Raw genomic sequence first — 18,864 nt, 5'->3', positions numbered from 1 at the left:
GACTAAACTACCTGAGGACTGCATTATTAGTTAGCTTGTAGTGTTGTGTGCTTAAGTTTATATAATTCTGGGGCAGTTTTATGCTGGGTTGTGATTTAAAGTATTGTGTTTTCTGGGTTTTGGTTTTCTGTTACTCTGTGTTTCCCTTGTGTGTTCATGTACTCCTCCTTAGACCCACCCTGCATTCGTCCTCGTTAGCCCTGCCCTTGTCTCAGTGTTCTTCCCCAGTCTGCTGTCACGTTCACACCTGCCCCATATCCGTCTCATCAGCCTTGCCCTGCTCCCAGTGTCTTCCCAGCCTTTCAGCTCCCAGCCTGCCTCTGTGTCTTGTCACCTGTTCCTCGTTGTCTGATTAGTTTAGTTTGTATTTAAGGTCTGGTTTTCAGTTGAGTTTTCATTGTTCTGTTTTGTTCCATCGAGTTTGCTCCTCTCCGCTCAGCCAGCTTCTGTTTTGCCTGCTCAGTTCTGAGAATAAAGAAGGTTTTCTTCAACGCTCCATTTCAGTCTCTGCATTTGGATCTGTTCCTGCCACTCCACATGACAAATGTGGCAGTTACAATTGTTAGATTTCATATGTGAGACCAACATTTATCTTCCAAAAGGAATTATATCATATATCAAAATGCTATGGAGACATTAGAGCCAGCGGTAAATTATCAAAGAGCTGCACAGATCAGTTCATCAGATCATTTTCTCCCTGGGATGACGACGGACATTGACTGGCCGATCATCTCAGGAGTCGGGCTGCTAGCAACTGAGATGAATGGCTGGTCTCACCAGGTCAGTGGCTCTGAAACATCTCTGAAAATGTCAGAGCAAATTTCCAAATAGGCGTTATTTGGATAAACTGACACATACTGGGAATCTAAATGGTTACTTTCTCACCTGGAAAAAATATCAAAACTTAATAAAGTGACATATTAAAAGTTCTACAGCGAGAATTTCAACAGCTTTTAGTCTGGTTTAAAATCGCCATTGTCGCTGGTTGGTGCAAATCACCCACTATTATTGTTTAGAAAGCAATGTCACTGTACGTATGTTATACGTCACACTAGACACCATTGCTGTTACATGTCATGCCTCTGATTCCGGAACGGCGGCATGCTATCTAAAATCTCACACTGGGGCAGCATTTGTTTGGTTCAGTGTTAAAAAGTAAAGCCAGCGTAATGAGGGGTCTTCTTTACAGCAGTAGTGCCCTTCATTATCCCTCATTACACCAGCTACACTGTGGCAGATCTGGTTCCAGTGCCCCTTTGGCAACAAGCCGGGACCCTCTTATGCTACCCCTAAAATGTACAGGGGCTTTCTCTCAGGAAACAAAGCAGGCCACAACTTCTCACAATACAAATTATTACATACATGTAATAATTTGCTTTGGCACATGACTGACACCCTTTATTTCACTGTCACTGTCGTGCTTTTGTCCATTTTTCATTGAGTTTCCTCAAATGGGTGAAACAGCGCCCCTCTGAGCTCTAATGGCTAGTAAATGTCAGCCAGCCTGTGTGGTCAAACACGGTATTACAACTTCACTTACCAAAGTCCAGAGAGAAGAAAAGTGGCATTGGCATCATTTGATGAAAACATACATTGTTAAGTATCAAAGTCAGTTTCACTCAATGTAAAACTGCTCATGGACAACTCGCAAGAAAAGAAACTCTTATGTGTATTGTAAAGACAGTTATATTCTGGTCTTGCAGCAAACAATAAAAAGTGAACATTTAAATGAAAGAACCAGGAGAATTACCTTATTTACAGTGTTGCTAATGATAACAACTGCAGTGTTTTTGTAAGACTAGTTAGCTGGCAGTGATGGAGTACAGTAAGACATCATATGACACTCCATGAAAGAAAGAAGAATGGATTTTAATATCAACTAACATAAGTCATATAAACCATCTGTTTGTCTCTTATTGCTGGTTTTATTACTGATGGTTAAATATTTGTGATCTATGATACTGTGGCTGTCTGTGTGTATTTATCTCCTTAACAAGAATGCAGCCAGAGATCATATTATGTACTTCATGCAGTTTGCCAGGGCACTGAAGTTGTTGTGTTATAGTGTGATGTAAACACAGTCACAGGGACAGAATTTCTCCAGTTTATCATTAATTGGTTGTTCAGTCACCTGTTGACGGTAATTTGTAAATTAATAAAGTCTGATGCTATTTCATTGTGAGATTTTTTTATTATTGTTTTGTTTTTAAGCTGTGCTGTATGAGCAATAAGCTTAAAGAAACTAGAACACTGTACTGTAGGTCTTTTTAGGTTATTTTTTGTATGTCATGCATACAGATCAATATAGTTAAAAGTTTTTTTTTTTGAGAGTTTTTCGAATCAAGGATAGAGAATGTTGTATTGCTGTACAGATTGTAAAGCCTCCTGAGGCAAATTTGTGATATTGGACTATACATATAAAAATGACTTGACTAAACATTATGCATATTATAGTAAGTCATGTATTTGATACATGCATTGATACTTTTAGGTCTGTGAATGTTTCTAGTGTTTACATATCTGTATCAGAGTGTGTAGTACTGTATAGATTTTTGTATGAAAAGTCATGTATGATATGTGTCCTTTGTTTTTTAATGTGAACATAAATCTGTAGTCTAAAAGTTTACAAATTGAATGTTATGTGGTTTCTTGTATTACACCATAACACATTGTCCTACTTTACTGTATATTACTTACAGCTGTGGTGGTGTCTGTCCCATGGGACACCAAGTGTCTAAACAAACACAAAACTTTTATTGTCTCCAACCCACTGCTCCTGGAGGCATGAAGGGCAAGGGAACTACAGATTTCTGCAGAGGTGTGTACTCTACAGGCAGACAACAAAAATATACGCTTAAACAAATGGGCTGGTGGTCACCACTGAGTTGATTCAAAATCAAAAGGAAGGTTAAACACAACTGTGTTTGGTGGTAATAAAATTTTTGCTTTGATGAGTGTCTGGGAGAAGTGTCAGATCAGTTGTTTACATGCACAGTGGGAGATGAGCACTTTCACTTACCTTTTTAAACTGAGACCTTGATAACGCTCATAAGTCAAAGCTACTGAGCCAAAATTCTCATCAGCGTTTCCTGAAAAATGGTAATTATTTACTGTACATCTGATTACAGTAATGCATTTCACTACATTAGTATCACCTTAATAAGCATACTTAATAATGATTTAGAAAAACACTTCTGTACATCTTCTTCAACACCAACAGTAAAATTTTGCTGTCAAATATTCAGTAATAATTATGGACAGTAGCACTACTGCAGCTTATTTTTCAGTACTCTTAAAAATACTGTAATTACTTGCAGGGGCGTCATGCAGTCAGTTTCACAATGCAAATGTAAATGTTCACATCAAACCAAGTTGTTACCAGTAATGATCTGTTTTGGCTTCTATGGTTATGATCAAACCACCCCCTATGAGTAACTACAACTATAATTGAATGACACCAACTAACATTAAATTGCATTTAATAGCAATACTGAACAAGAAGATGTTAGCGAAAAGGCTTTAAACTCAGGGGTAACGTTAGCTGGTTAGCTAGCTGGCACCGTTTTATCATTTAACGTTAGCAAAGTAAAGAAAGCTCACAAACATGTTTTTACTGACACTATTTAGCTCCTGACTCTTTGTAAAAAAAAAAAAAATCTCCATATGTCATCCCTGTTTTCTTGGATGCATTTCAGTGCTGCAAATGTATTTTGACAAAAACAATAATTTAGCTTCTGATAATGGAAAAGGACAACAAGCTAACATTAATGTTAATTACTTGGGTTATAGCTAGTTAAAACCACTGATGCTAAATAGTTGGTGTCTAATTGCACTGTCAATAATGTTATCAAATGTGAGATTATTTTATTAAGAATTTCAGTGTATTAATAAATGTAATTTCAACTCAAAATGAAAATGCTCATCCACTGGGAACAATGAATATCCATGTCAAATTTCATGGATAACTGCTTACTCTGAATGGTCTTTGACAGAAAGGCAGATCGCTGTGCCTTGTCCTAACACTTGTGGGTCAAATATGTCTTTTTTAATCAACAGTTTGTCCTTGAAACCATGAATAAACCCCCCACAACTACAATACAACCTATCAGCATGTTGGCCTAATTTTCTTCCTACATACGTTGTGGGGGGTCTTCAGCATCCTGAGGGGGTCTGATGTGGTCATGTGACCTAATGTATGCATTTCCATAGCTGAACACATATCTGCTTTCGTCTGCTGTCAAAATACATCTGCGTTACATCACTGCATTGTTGTTTCCACACAACCTGACACGATGCAGCACATGCAGGATTTCAGATTTCAGAAATCATGACATCCCCCCACCCGCCCTGACCTCCCCACCCCCCATCGAAATCTTATGTCTTCTGCCATACAAGTATCAACCAAAATGTGTCTGTAACAGAAAGTATGGAGAGAGTATAAGAAGTTCTTACTGAATGCTCGGTCACATTCTTAGTTTATTTAGTCATTCTTTGATCAAATATATCCTGAACTTTTTAAAAAAAAAAAAAAAAACACTGATCTGATGCATTAAGCAGTTTGATATATTTTTGTTAAATGAAAAAAAGTTTAAAACATGTTTATATTCTCCAAACTGGCCCAGATAGATAGTCAGCCTTATAGTCCTTTATTTGTTGAGGTTTTGATGGCCTAAAAGTAGTCAAGTTTAAATGGCTTTTGAGTTAAATAATATCTGTGTTTAATTGTATAATTAGAAATGTTTAATCAGCCTATAGAATATCACTCCTCCATGGTGGCTCCAGCCCTGCAGGTGTGTGACCAAGAGAAAAGATGCCCACACACTGAATCGATGCTCCCAAAAAGACTATCTATTAACATTATTAACAATTACAACATTTCAACATTATGTCTTTTTTCTTCTCAAGATTGTTTTTGCCTTTCCTGTATGCACCTGACATCATGTTAGGATGTGTATCCACTTACCTGAAGGTGTGTCACCATACCAATACTGAGCTCAAGGTGTCTGGAGTAATGCAAATCCAATTCAACTCAATGAATGTTTAAGCAGGATATTATTAACAGCACATTTTCATGGAGTTTGGTAGCAGTAACATCAAATGTTATTCATTTAAATTAAATGAAGACTGGATTTTCCAAAGGACAAAAAAGAAAGAATAAAGAAATATTATCCTGAAGATAAAATATGTTTGTCTGCCTTGATGGTTTTGTGCAGCTTCATGTAAATCACAAATCTCAAGAGAAAGATGATTAAATAATATAACATTTGTTCTTAAATTCAGATACAGTGGTGATCAAAGTACATCTAAATGTGTACATCTGCCAAATGAAACTGAAGAAGATGCACTAAAATGTTGGACTGTTCCTTTAAAAAGTGTATTTTTCTTTTTCTTTCGATCAAGTCTGTATGTTTTTATCAGAACTGGACAACATTAACGACATTAAGCACCTAAATTATACTTTTTAATAATTCTGCTGCTTATTAAAACATGTTTCTGGCTGCAGGTTCTTCTTTTTTCCCACTGAGATAAAATATCCAACTGTTCCATCAGCGCAGGTGAAGACCTTCAGAGAGTCATTTTGAATGTTGAAATGAATTCAGTTACATTATTTAAGAGTCTAACCCCTGACCCACATTCAGCACGGGCCACTGCAGGCTCAACATAAACCTCCATCTCTCATCTGCGCGCTGATTGGACGGCGGGCCTCGCTCGAGAACTCGCCGGCGTGGACACGCTCGGCCTGTGTTTCCAGGAGATTCTCCCACGTGCCCGCGCACACACCCGGCGTGCCCTCTTCCTTTTGCTGTAGATGCTTCTTTGAGCGCGCGCCCGGTTAGAAATCTGTGTCGGGCGTGCCCGCCAGTGGAATGCGCGCACCCGCTGTCCCCCATTTGCAGCTCACGTACGGGGCGCTAATTGGAGAGCAGCACTGATGTAGATTATAAAATGTAAATACTTGAAGCTTTTACTGCGTTTACTTCCAGTACTTCTCTGTGTTTATAAAGTGGAGGAATGATGAGGAGGGTTTCTCTGCAGACTGCGCCTCTTCTCTGATCATCTCATCCTTTTTTTTTTCTTCATGAGGATGAAAACTCAGCATCGCTTTTTTTAGTTGGAACAAGTTCATGTTTCTGTGAGGCTGATGGGACAACAACTGTTGGGTGATTTTTCCGAGTTATTCTCCTTTTTCATCAGATCGGATCCGGTGCGGTTTTTTTGCAGGTTTTTGATTTAATTCCTAAGTGGAGCGGCCCATAAAAAAAGAGGCTCCTGTTCGACCTAACTTACTTCGTTTGGTATCTGCCGGTGTTTTTTGTATTATTTTTTTAATTTGTTTTTCAGATTTTTTTTTTCAACATGTGTGTACAGTCTTGATCTGGAGGATTACAGCAGAATATTTCTCGGTGGTTTACATGTAGCGGAGAAAAAGGCTGTGTGTGATTTCTGAGGGATTCTATATAAGAGGAGCCGTCATGTATGCAGGACGCAAGAGGAGAAAACCGGTCCAGAGAGCGTAAGTTCATTTTATTTGGGTTATAATTCTCATATTTTATAATAGCGTCGTATTAAAATGTAAAATCGACTGTATGAATTGTGATGTTAGTTTTCCAAAATGCACGAGCCGCGATAAGCCTGAGCAATCAGCACAAATAGATTTTAATTCCAAAGATTTCGTTTTCTTTTGGAACGCAAAATAATTTAATGCACGTGATTTGCTAAAAATGTATATTTAATTACAGGCAGTTTGCTGAGGTTTTAGAATAAATGTGTGCTGTCGTTGGGCCTGTGGGCGTAAATGTTCTGTGCGTTTTAAAATGCTGTGTAGCTTTAATGCCTGCGGATTATTGCAGGCCTGCAACAGCGGCCCCATTTTAACCTTCAAAACTACTCCCGTTTCTTTCAAAATCTTTAGAGATATTTTAAACAATATGTCGGAAATAAGATAAAGTAACACACAATTCAACTTTTCAAAGAAAAATTTTGCACCCCTTCAAAAAGAAATGACTGAGCACCTCCTGCTGAGTGTTGCGCCATTTTCTGTCAAAACGCCCTTGAGAGGATCAGAGGCACCGTTTTTTTTTTCTGTCAGCTTCTTTTTTTATCGGTTATGTTAAATCGAATCATGAAGGGCTATTTATGATATCTCATATATATATATAAATCTCTCTATATATATTAATAACTGACCCTGGCCCTTTTTTATTAAATCAACCAATTTTCAGGCTTTAACGCGACTTTACTTTACTTTATTTTCAGCTTAAACATTTGATGTAAAACTCCACAGTGATGAAATATAGATCCAAATTAAAGATGAGGAATTTTATATTTCTATAAAAATCTGAACATCATACAGTAACTGTTTTGGTGTGACATCATAGTCATGGCAGGGTCAAACTGACGCCATTTCCCTGCCAATGTTTTTTTTTTTTTTTTTTTTTTTAAATGTCAATCCAAATAGATAAAGAATCCCAAGCAGTCCTTTTATCTTCTTTATTCTTTGATGAGATCAAATGTGATCAGATGTGACTGACTTTGGAAAAGCTCCAAACTGTCCACAGACAGCTCACTGCTGCTGCACATGATGAGAACATCATCACATCGACCCACTGTACAAAATGACTGCAACACCAACATATCTGTCGATACATGATGTCACGTTTAGCTTTACTAATACAGTCGTTTTTGAATGAATGAACATGTTATATGTGAACAAGCTTTAATCTGGCTGAACTTTAAGGCAGAAATTGATCTGCAGCACATTAATTCCTTAAAAGTAGATTCAGCATTTGTAAATGTTGGACTCATAAAAAATCCCTGTAATCCTGCTTGTGCTGAGTCTAGAACTGTGGCTGAGACACTTTTGATTTGATGATGAAATATGAAACACACACACACACACACACACACACACACACACACACACACAGATACATTGATTGACCCGTCACAATTTTGATATTCGGTTGATTTTGGATTACAGATAAAGAAGCACTTTGACGACACTCTGTGCTCTGGTCACTTCCAATAGGCATTATAATTTTATGCCATCTTAAAAGATGAATGATTAATCAAAAAAATAAAATATTAATATTACTGATACTGACAATAGTTGCAGCAGTATACATGCACACACACACACACACACATGCAAGAAAGAGCAGCACTGCAGGTCAAGCACAGTGCTGCTTCCATCACCGATGTGCATTATAAACAGATCTCCATCCATCCATATTCATGTGCAGTGATCAGACGTGACAGCGTCAGCGTGTGTGAACTAGAAACAGTTTTTGTAGCTTAACTGTATTCTGTCAACTCGTATTGCTACAATATTGTTGATGTTCTCTGTTTGTATGAAAATATATTCTTCACTCCACAGGTTTAACTTGTGATACACAGCTAGTCGCTCAACCTTTATAAAAGCACAATCTGTGATCCAAATGTGAATGAAAAGGAGCTGCTATCACTCCCACACTGATGAACAGGTGTTTTAATACAGCGACTAAAACTACACAACTAAATCCAAGTTATTCATGTTTTCTGATGTTTTCTTACACAAGTAAAACTTGCCAATATTTACAATTAAGAAACACTCAAAACACCTATTTTTCATTTATGAATTAAACTTTTAATTATATATGTAAACATACAAGTTCTTAATGTGGTCAGAATAGTAATACGGCCTTTAATATATTGCATTAAAGAAAAAATAACTGAGAAATAGGTGAAGCACAATCACACTATGGCAACATCTGGGTGTTGTCATGAAAATGAGAGTTGCATAACACAGTATATGAGTGTATAGACCGAAGTAATGTCAACCTTCACATCATCACAGGTTGTATATGAGTATAACTGTTCAACAAAAGTCATTTAAATATTTTTTTTTTACAGAGGTGAAACTATCCAGTATTTCATAAGTAAATGTTAAAATGTTAAAAAAAAAAAAAAGGAAAAAAAAAACTTTCTTCTTTTTTCCTAACTATTTAAAGATCATGTGACCCCTTGGGGAGTAATTCTAAAAAATGCCTCAATCTCTACAATCTTCTCTTCCTCATGCCCTGTAACAGACAGTAATCATGTCAAGGACGTCAGCTCTCCGACCATTAGCCTATATAAGTGTAGTGACGTGCAGACTTGGCCAGTCAAACACAGGACAGAGCAGAGTTCACACTGTGAGACATGATTGAGATCATTTGGAAAAGCTCTAGTGCCTCAACACACTCAAGATACTGTACATCACCTACCAGCCGTCATCAAATGAACTCATAAATATGCTTGTTCCTGTGTTTCTTTCAACATCTCTAATGCACAATACCACAAGGTTTTTAATTCAGACTTCATAAAGTCTGTGGTCCATTTAAGCTGAAACACATTTTGTTCCATGACGTAAATTACACCCACAAATATGTCAACTGTTTTCTTTCTAGCTTTCTATTCATAGTCTTCATATGTGGTTCAAATAACACATGCGTCTCATAAGTCATTGTTTTGTTAAAGAGACTATTTTGTTTATCACGCACCCACTGCAGAAAGTCCATCGAAATTCTCATCTGAACAGAGTTAAGTTCAGGGTTTACAACAAGAAGTCATCATTACTGGATCATTACTGTACTTTTATAATCTTATAATCATCCCATAAGTGGCTTGTCTTTATTATTAATGTTGCATTCTGAGACACATGAAGCATCATGTGCAACATCAGGGAAAAATATATTGGGTCAATTTGGCAAAACTGACCTCCAAATAAAGATGTTGACACTGTAAACATGTTAACATTTCAGGCTTACCCTAGTTTACTTCAAATTGAGGCTCAGGCTAGTTATTTCTCTTTTATTTATTGTTATAAAATATCAATGAAAGCTTATTTCATCATTGCTATTTGGAAGATATGATTTTTGTAATGGTTTTTATCATTTGAAATGATTTATATCCAAGTCTTAAAGACCATGGAAGATATACCTAGCTATATGTTTCCTCTGAGGCAGTCATCACTGCAATGATTTCATAAAGTGACCCAAAATATGTAGTATTTATTCATTAATGAACTATTACATCACTAAAAACTACTCAGTTAATAGGCCTACATATTGTAATATTTTATAAAACATGATTGTGTCCTGTAAGAAGAGCCTCTTTTTATGTACTCAAAAACATGAACCTCATACATCAACACAAACATCAACACCTGCCAGAATCAGGGTTTGTCAGCAAAAAAATAATTGGTGATGCTTATTCATTCGTGAAAGCTGAATATCAGCTGATAAGAAAACAGTAATGTATTTTGGAAAATGTGAGCTAGCGTCTATGAGCCTCTTTAGGAGCCAAGACTAAAATCATGTTTTGGAATATTTATTTTTCAACACAGCTTAACAGTACAGGATCTACTGAAACTACATGACTGCTGATTGTGAGCAAAATCAAATTCCACCTACGTAATTTTATACACATTTCTTCAAATTTCAGCCTGACCTATTTGGTATCTTTGGGAATGTTTGTGTCATGACATCACTGGGTCTGTATAGAGTTCAAACTGTGTTTAAAAATTGCCCTAAATTCACAAGAGATTGGCCGATAAATTTTAAGGTCAACATGCCTAAAGCTGGCGTGGGGTGGCTGTTCAAAAGGATACCAACCATCCCCCACATAAAAAATATATGCAATACATACTACAAGTTATAGTGGTACTTATCAAAATACCACTATAGTATTATACTTATCAAAAATATGTAAAAAAGGGCTCAAACTTCAAAATACCCTCCCTTATTTTGTTATAGCACCCTATAATCCCCTCAAAATGTGTATATTGCCCCCCAAATTTATGATTATCCCAAAGTACGGTAAAGCAGGCTCAAAAATGTATTTGCTGTAGTCCTAGGAACTCCTTGATAAAACAAAATTTACAACAGAATGAACAGAGAAACCCAAGGAGAGATCATATTTTGGGTTTTTTGGGGATCCCTGGTGGTTTTGAATGTCTGCTGATGATTTGGATGTGACCAGCTTCTTTGTTTACAATGTCCTTCAGGGTGAAGCAACCGCCAGCTGAAGGGGCAAAGTCCAACCCGTCCAAACGGCATCGAGACAGGCTGAACGGGGAGCTGGAGAGGTTGGCCAGCCTCCTACCTTTTCCTGAAGAGGTCACCGCCACTCTGGACAAGCTCTCCATCCTGCGCCTGAGCGTCAGCTACCTGCGAGCCAAGAACTTCTTCTCTGGTAAATTTACTAGTTAAAGCTTCCATATGTAAGAATTATGAAGCAATTTACATTTATTAATTGTTTTTTTATTGCCAATGAGTGAACGGGTTGTAACGGAGCTTAAAAAATAAGACCCTCCCCGACTTTGTGGGCTGGGTATATGAGCCTGTGGACTTATATGTGAAGGACCTGGGCTGGAGTTTTTGCCAAAATTCTGTGATGTGACATTTTTGCATGCTCCCAAGTGCCTTGCCTCTCTCCCACTAACACCAACAAACGACCGGCATATACCAGAGCAAAAATGATGCTATCTGAGTTGAAACACCCTGCAGATATTAGCTCTCCAGCTAATGAAACAGCTAGCCGCCTCTTTCAACCACTACATATTTCGCGACACCCCTGCATTGACAAGTCCCCCATTCCCAAACACACACAGCTGAAACATCATTTACATAACAAAGGAGCTGAAAACAAGCTCCAAAGCAACAGCAGAACATACCTTTTTTCTGTTGGTACTCCAAAGGTGGTAATAAGCTTACATTTCACAACAAAAGTGCAGTGCGTTGCTCCCCAGCCACAGCTCACTGAGCCTACTGGTGTTTAGTAAACACGATTGGTAAAAAAAAAAGGTGGCGTTCTCAGGTCAGGTTCTGGTGGTTGATTAACGCATATTTTTGCGGCCACAGTGCAACAGGAACCTCTGTGCTTGTGTATGAGCATGCACACGTCCAAATTGAAATTACTATAAATCTAGCACTACACCATGACCTTGCTAAACAGTATGCCATTTGTGAGGCTTCATGCATCTAGATAGGAATGGTACAATACAATGTAATATTGTTGTTAATTCAGATTTTTTGCATGAACACCATTTCCCACAATCCCAAGCCCTATTGCAATTTAAACACTGGTTGACAAAGGATTACAACTAAAAAGGTGGAAAGATGACAAACTGCTGTTGAATGTTAATAAGTTGAACTTTGTTAAAATCATGAAAGGCCTTAAATTCTAAGTGTTGTAGATGCTTGTTTATCTTAGAATATGGATTATAACCCTCGGGAACGTGTTGGGTTTTTTTTTTTTTCAGAAATACTCATGAAAGAAACGAGATTGCATTCAGTTAAACTAGCTTAACTTCAGGGCTCTTTTTTGTGGGGTTTCTAGGTTTGATTCTGACTCTAAATTTAACTCAGTTTTGATGGTTTGGTGGCTAGCTTACTAGACAATGTTTAAATATGACAGCTTTAGATTTGTTCAAAGGTGTATTTTATCTCTTTTGATTAACCTAGGCTATCAGTTCCCTCCATTCTTTGTGCTAAGCTAGGCTAGCCTGGGACCAGTCTTGCTACTGAATGCACAAATGTGAAATTCAAGTGATTCAATCTTCAATTGGGGTAAGTTGGCAAATAAAAATCTACCAAAATGCCAGATTGTTCTTTTGAGCAGCTCTTTAGCAGAGAAGAACAGGAAGCAGCACTTTCTAAATGTTCTTATCACTCTGATCCCTGTAACCATTATGAGAATGTCACAACACAGTCACTCACTCTGTATTTGTGCTGGATGTGTTTCCTGACATCTCACGGCTCATCTCAGCAGCCAGAGATGTGGAGACCACCTAGAGCAACCAGCCACCGCCTTATTCAGATGATTTCATCCTTCAATATTTCATTGAGAGCCATGTCCGTGTGTGTGTGTGAGACATCAGTTATTTGAGGATTAGGAGATGGAGCTCTGCTTGGTGTCCATTAAAACTGTACGCCGAAGCATCAGGAAGAGTTGCATGCCAGTGGATGAATGTGTACAGTCTTCTCTACTATGCGGAGTGAAGACATTGATATTTTAGGCAATGATCTTTAAAAGAGAATGCTGCAATGCGGCCGTCAGATGCTCTTGAAGCATGAATAATTTAGAGAAACCCCGGAGTTTAAAGAATTTATGAAATGGAGGCAGAGCAATGTTTGTTTAAGGCAGCGAGCGGCTTTTGAAATGGCTGTTTGGGGTGAGACGGACAGGATACAGCACCAGTGATATGAGTGTGCTTACGGCAGATGTAGAAATGCATTTCTTATTTTTTTTTGTGTGTGTGTGTTTGTGCGTGTATTCAGAAGCTTCTGATGCCCCGAGGACACAAAATGAAGTCCACATTGAAGCTTCTGATTCATTTCTTTATTTAGTCTTCGAGCCATCAGTAGGAGTTGTGCTTATTATTCCCATTCAGCAACATCTGGAAATATTCACTGGCTACTTGACCTGTCAGAGTGTATTTTTGATTGTGGATTTCAGTACCAATAGGTCAAAGTGTACTGTATAGACAAGTCCTCTTGTCTAACTGCATTAGCCTACTTCCTGGACAGTCTTTAAGTAATTAACGAGCTCAGGGCTCTTACATTAAGGAAGCAGCTCCACCAAGAGAAAGCTCTGTGGACCCCGAGGGCCCATCGCTCCAGGCTGCCTCTGTGGTCAGCCATAATTTGTTGTATGTAAACAGTACAAATCCTGCTTGTCAGAGGCATCCGAAAGTGGGTGGTCTGTGGAGCGATGACTTAGCTCCAGTGCACTCTGGGAACGTTGCCATTGCTTCAACACTCTCTCTGTTTGGACGTTTAGAAGAGCTGTTAATGCTAAGAGAGGCGCACCATCATAAAGTATTAAAATTCATTTGAATTGTAATGTGCAGTGCAGAAGTATGTTTTTTCTCTCTGAAGATCATCAGCAGCTGTTTTTTTTTTTTTTTAATCATTTCTGTAAGGTTTATTGTTTCACAGAGTCACACATTCGTGTACGTAATTGATTATGTTGTAGGAGTTGAACAAAGCCTCAGCAGAGCCCAGTTAATCTGGCTGACAGTATTATCCAGCCCAGCTGCCATCTTTGTTATTGTCAGGAGCTACAATGGGCTTGTCCCTCTCAGCCAGTCTAAGGAGAGGGGCGTTAACTCTTTAAAACCGATAACACCAGGGATCACCCCACTCTGGGTGTGAGGCAGCTCTCAGCTATAAGAGCCATCTTCACAGCTGTTGTCTGCCTTTTGGATCACTCATGCTCCATGTGTGACAGCAGCACTGTGGCAGTAAATGAGTGAAATATAGAAATTTGCTTCGCTCCAGCAACGAAAGCTGCAGCATGTCATTTTGGGTCCCTGGAGGTGCTGAGGTCCCAAATTATAAGACGACGGATGTCAGACTGTTCATGTGTTTTTATTAAATGTGTCATGCACAAGGGTCAACAGCTTTGTGATGCCAATGTATTCTGCAGGATTCACACTGTGGGCTGAATGCTTTACGCCACATAGTTGATGTTTTTTTAGACTTTTGTAACAGTTCTGCAGTGAGAAGCCACATGCAGTGTTTCCAGCAGTGTCAGTACTGTCACAGATAATCTGGTGTGGAGAATCAGTGATACGCTTATTAGTACTAGTCTGCTCTCTCTATTTTTATCCATGTGTGGGGTAAGTTTTCCAGTCAGTCAGGGTGTCAAACTCTAGTTGGCTCAAATCCATTTTGACCAATACTTTGCCTCCTTTAGAACAGACTTACATTTGTGGCTCCATTGCTGGGAATGTTTAAGTTAAGTGAGTTTTAGCAACATGTGTACATAGACAAGCAGCTGCAAAGTAAGTGTCATAGTTCACATTCTTGCCAGTGTTCTCTGTTTGTACTTGGAGGTTTATCACCAAAAAAACTATATGGCATATAGTGTTAAATACACCCACAATATGACTGGGGATGATCTAAAAGGGTTAAAAAGGCATTTTTCATTTTATCTCCACTAAATAATTTCTTGTATTTCAGACTTTCCATCCAACCATCACATGTGGCTACAATGAACAATCAAATCTTGTTTAATGTGGTTTCGCTTTCCAAGTTGAAAGTGACAGTAAAAATGAGAAACTGTGATATATTCAATAAATCTCACACAGCAGTCAATATATCTTCATAAAATGTATGACAGCAATAATCATTCTCCATGCTTAGGATTGGTTCTGTGGGGAAACTGTTGAAAAGCATTTTCTTTTTCACTCTTGTGTGTCTTCACGGTGGTGAAAGACCTGACAAGATCCAGGATGACACAACTAAGCCAATAAGGGCTCTCTTGGGTTTCTTGGAAGAGTCACCATAGCCCACAGCCAAAAGACTTGATTGCCCTTTTTCTTCTTCCCGGCCCCCTCCATCGACCCCTGATTCCCTCTGGTTCTTCTCTTGTTTTTCTGGAAAGGTTCCCGCAGTGTTAGAGGCAGGCAGCTAGAATCAGACCTGCCATCACGTGACTACTGTTGCATAACCATTACTCTCTCAGATGCATGTCAGATGGTCATTACTGTGCTGAGAGCTGCAGCTAACACTGTAGTTATAGTTCATAGATCACCGTTTAAACTTATAGAGGGCAGCAGATGAAATGGTGATTAATCCTGTGATTTTATCATAGCAGGATGTCTGTTGTTAAAGTGAAGTGTAGGCCTTTGAATGCGCTCTATTGTAAATATAGATGGAGATTAGGAGAAATAATCCCTGTGGACTGCAGAGGGAATCACTTAACTGTGGTTTGTATTTGGCTGTGTGTTTAACACTGCAGTCCAATGTGGGACTGCTGGAAATAACACTGGGTCACAAAAGAGGTTCAGAGGTGGAATGTAACTACAGTATATACACTTACTGAAGTACTGTACTTAAATACATATTTGAGGTGCTTTGGTTGACTATTTCCATTATCTGCTACTGTACACTTCTGCTCCACTACATCTAAAAGGGAAATAATTTATTCCACATTTAACAGTTATTCTTACTAGTTACAGATTAAGATTTTACATACATCTTGACAAAATTCATTATTACAGATTAAATCGTCCAACAGTACATAAAGTTTTCCAACTGATCTCCACTTAGTTTCAACATTTAAATGCTTCATTAAAAATAATCCGATGATATAACAATCTTACTGTGACAGGGGTCATTGTGCTTCATAATGACTTAATTACTTATACTGCTTTTCTACTTTGTACTATTTTGAATGTAGGATTTAGGATCTGAATACTTCTTCCACCACAAATAAAATCAGTGTATTGTTTGAACATGTGTAAGACATCAGTCTGTCTGTCCACTCTTTTGGTCCAGATTGAAATATCTCGACTATGGGATGGATTACCATAAACCTTTACAGTTATTACAGTCACAGACATTTACAGTCCCTTCAGGATGAATTTTAATAACTTTGGTGATCCCCTGACTTTCCATCCAGTGCCATCATCTGGTTAAAATAATAATTAAAATACCTGAAAAAAACAGTAAAATTCCCATCAGCCTCATCTGTATTTTGTGTTTAATGCTAATTACCAAATGTTAGAATGCTAACACACTAAAGTGATCATAGTAAACATTAAATCTGTTAAACATCAGCATGGTAGATAGTGACCATGCTAGCATGCTAATGTTAACGTTTCGCTCAGTGCCTGCTAGCATGGCTGTAGACTCTTAGGCTTATTTGAAATATGAATGAACCTTTGAACTGATTTCCACTCACATTTAATGTGAGCATTCATCACAAAGTTGTAGTGTTGACTGCTGACAGAGAACAGCCTTCAGCACAGTTCACATTAAACAGGGTCTATTTGTAGTGAGGACACCTCAGGAAATGCTTCCACTATGTGAAAGTAAAGAGAACATGAGAATCAAACAGGACTAATGAATATGTTTCCCTCTAAGTCATAAAAAAAATGCAAATTGTAATTTTATAATCCAGTTCTTAACCCAACTATTATATTTTTCTCGCCTGATTGTGTCCCGGATTTTTTATTATAAAAAATGCCTTGTTCAACCATGTTGACAGTAGTACACTTGATCGCTTTTGAACTTCACAATGAACAAAAAAATAAGAACACTAGAGAAGAAATGAATCTTTAACATGTTTCCATGAGGTAGATCATTATATCTGTTATAAAAGCACCAGCGTACAATGTCTTCCATTAATAGAGAGACGGCAAACATGGACCAGCACTGCACACACATTATGCAACTCCCTCTGGATCAAGCCATGGATATAGAAAATGAATTATGTAAAACACTATTCTCCTCCCGGTAGGATGTATTGTTGTGCACATGAAGTTACAGCAACTGTAGGCTAATTAAATGGAAATGACACACATGTAGCAGCTTGCACTTCTTCTCTCCCTTCAAAACATCACTCGACTGTTTTCTAAGAAGTGTGTTGGCAAGCACAGATAACACCGCTGAATTCATGTTAATCAATTCAGATTCATTCAGAGCATAACACATTGCTACATGCCTGGTGTTTTTAAAGAAAATGAGGCCAAATAACTGTTTTAATGAAATTAATGTCCATACATCGCTGCAATCACACACACACACACAGTTACATTTCTGGAGTATCTACTGTATAGCCTCCCGCCGCCGCCGCCGCCGCTGCTGCTGCTGCTGCTGCTGCTGCTGCTCTGGGATTGGTTATGTAAGCTGTGTGGCTGTTGTGAAGGTCTTGTGACATGTCATGATGCCTGTCGCTGCTCTGAATAAGGGCGATGATTTGTTTTTTGAAATAGCGCCTCCCCTCCCCCTCCTTCCTGTAGGTCATCTATCTGGACACACATGAAAGGGAGAGCGATCCGGGCTGCATGATCAGCAGTGGGTCATCCCTTCATGACGACCCATCCTACCTCCCTCCCTCCCCTCGACTCTCTGCCCGTCCTTCCCTCCGTCCTTCCCCTACAGGGCTTAACCCCATCCCCCAGCTGCGCTGATCACGATACAGCACTGCGAGGAATGCAGGCCACCAAAGGGAAAACCTGGTAATCAGCAGTGACCCCTCCCCGCCCGTACCCTGCCCAAATCCCATCACTCCTCACCTCCTCCTCCTCCTCCTCCCACCTCTCTGGATCGCCTCTCATAAGCAAATATGCAACCATGTGATCGAGAAACCTCGGGAGACACGAAAGCAGCACAGGGTGCGTGCTTTCCCCCTGCATTAGTGACCGCGTGTTCATGTTCAGTCTGTATACGTGTGTATGGGTGTGTGTGTGTGTGTGTGTGTATGTGTGTTGCGTGCATCCATGTGTATGTTAGTGGATGTGGGGGTGGTATGTGTGCATCGCGTGTTCATTTACTGCAGTGTTTGGGGGTTGAAGGAGTTGAAACATTCTATATTTACTCACTGTCATTCACACTCTGGTAGAATAATTAACACACATACACACTCACACACATACTGTATGCATGCATTGTACTGTGAGTATGAGCATGTGTACATGCTGACACACACATTCACTGTCCGACTCTCCGTCCTGCCCAGTAGACAGGCTGAAAACACTGGGATGTAATCACTGTGTGTGCAGAGGTGAAATGTAGCGTGTTAACCTTCAAAGGTTGAATTTTACAGTTTTGGTTTTGTCTCGCATGTACAACTGTAACATGCTTAATGCTGATTAGGATCCTTTCAGATTATGTAATGTTGTATGTCTGTGTTCAGGTATCTATGTGTTGTTTTTAATGCTGTCATGTTTTTTTAGTGTTGTTTTTAATGTGAAAACAGTATCACCACAAACCCAGAAATCACACAAAAACTATAGATAGATAAATGATAAGATTCTAATTGTGACTATGTGCAATTTAAGAACAGTATACACAAATGTATCAAATACATGCCAAACAGAAATTAACAGAT

The 18,864-nt window shown here is 38.7% G+C and overlaps 1 protein-coding gene across 1 annotated transcript in view; it reads left to right on the top strand.

The window, feature by feature from the left end:
* Positions 1-5,160: 5,160 nt before the first annotated feature.
* Positions 5,161-18,864, top strand: part of LOC137193083 (aryl hydrocarbon receptor-like) — a 39,449-nt gene continuing 25,745 nt past the window's right edge. Inside the window, exons 1-2 of the mRNA XM_067604272.1 lie at positions 5,161-6,514; positions 11,027-11,214. Of these exons, the coding sequence (XP_067460373.1) occupies positions 6,474-6,514; positions 11,027-11,214 (229 nt within the window). The 5' untranslated portion in view covers positions 5,161-6,473. The remainder of the gene's footprint in view (positions 6,515-11,026; positions 11,215-18,864) is intronic.

This window comes from Thunnus thynnus, chromosome 11 (assembly GCF_963924715.1).
Source record: "Thunnus thynnus chromosome 11, fThuThy2.1, whole genome shotgun sequence".
Lineage (NCBI taxonomy): Eukaryota > Metazoa > Chordata > Actinopteri > Scombriformes > Scombridae > Thunnus > Thunnus thynnus.
This window is presented reverse-complemented; position numbering and strand designations above follow the sequence as displayed.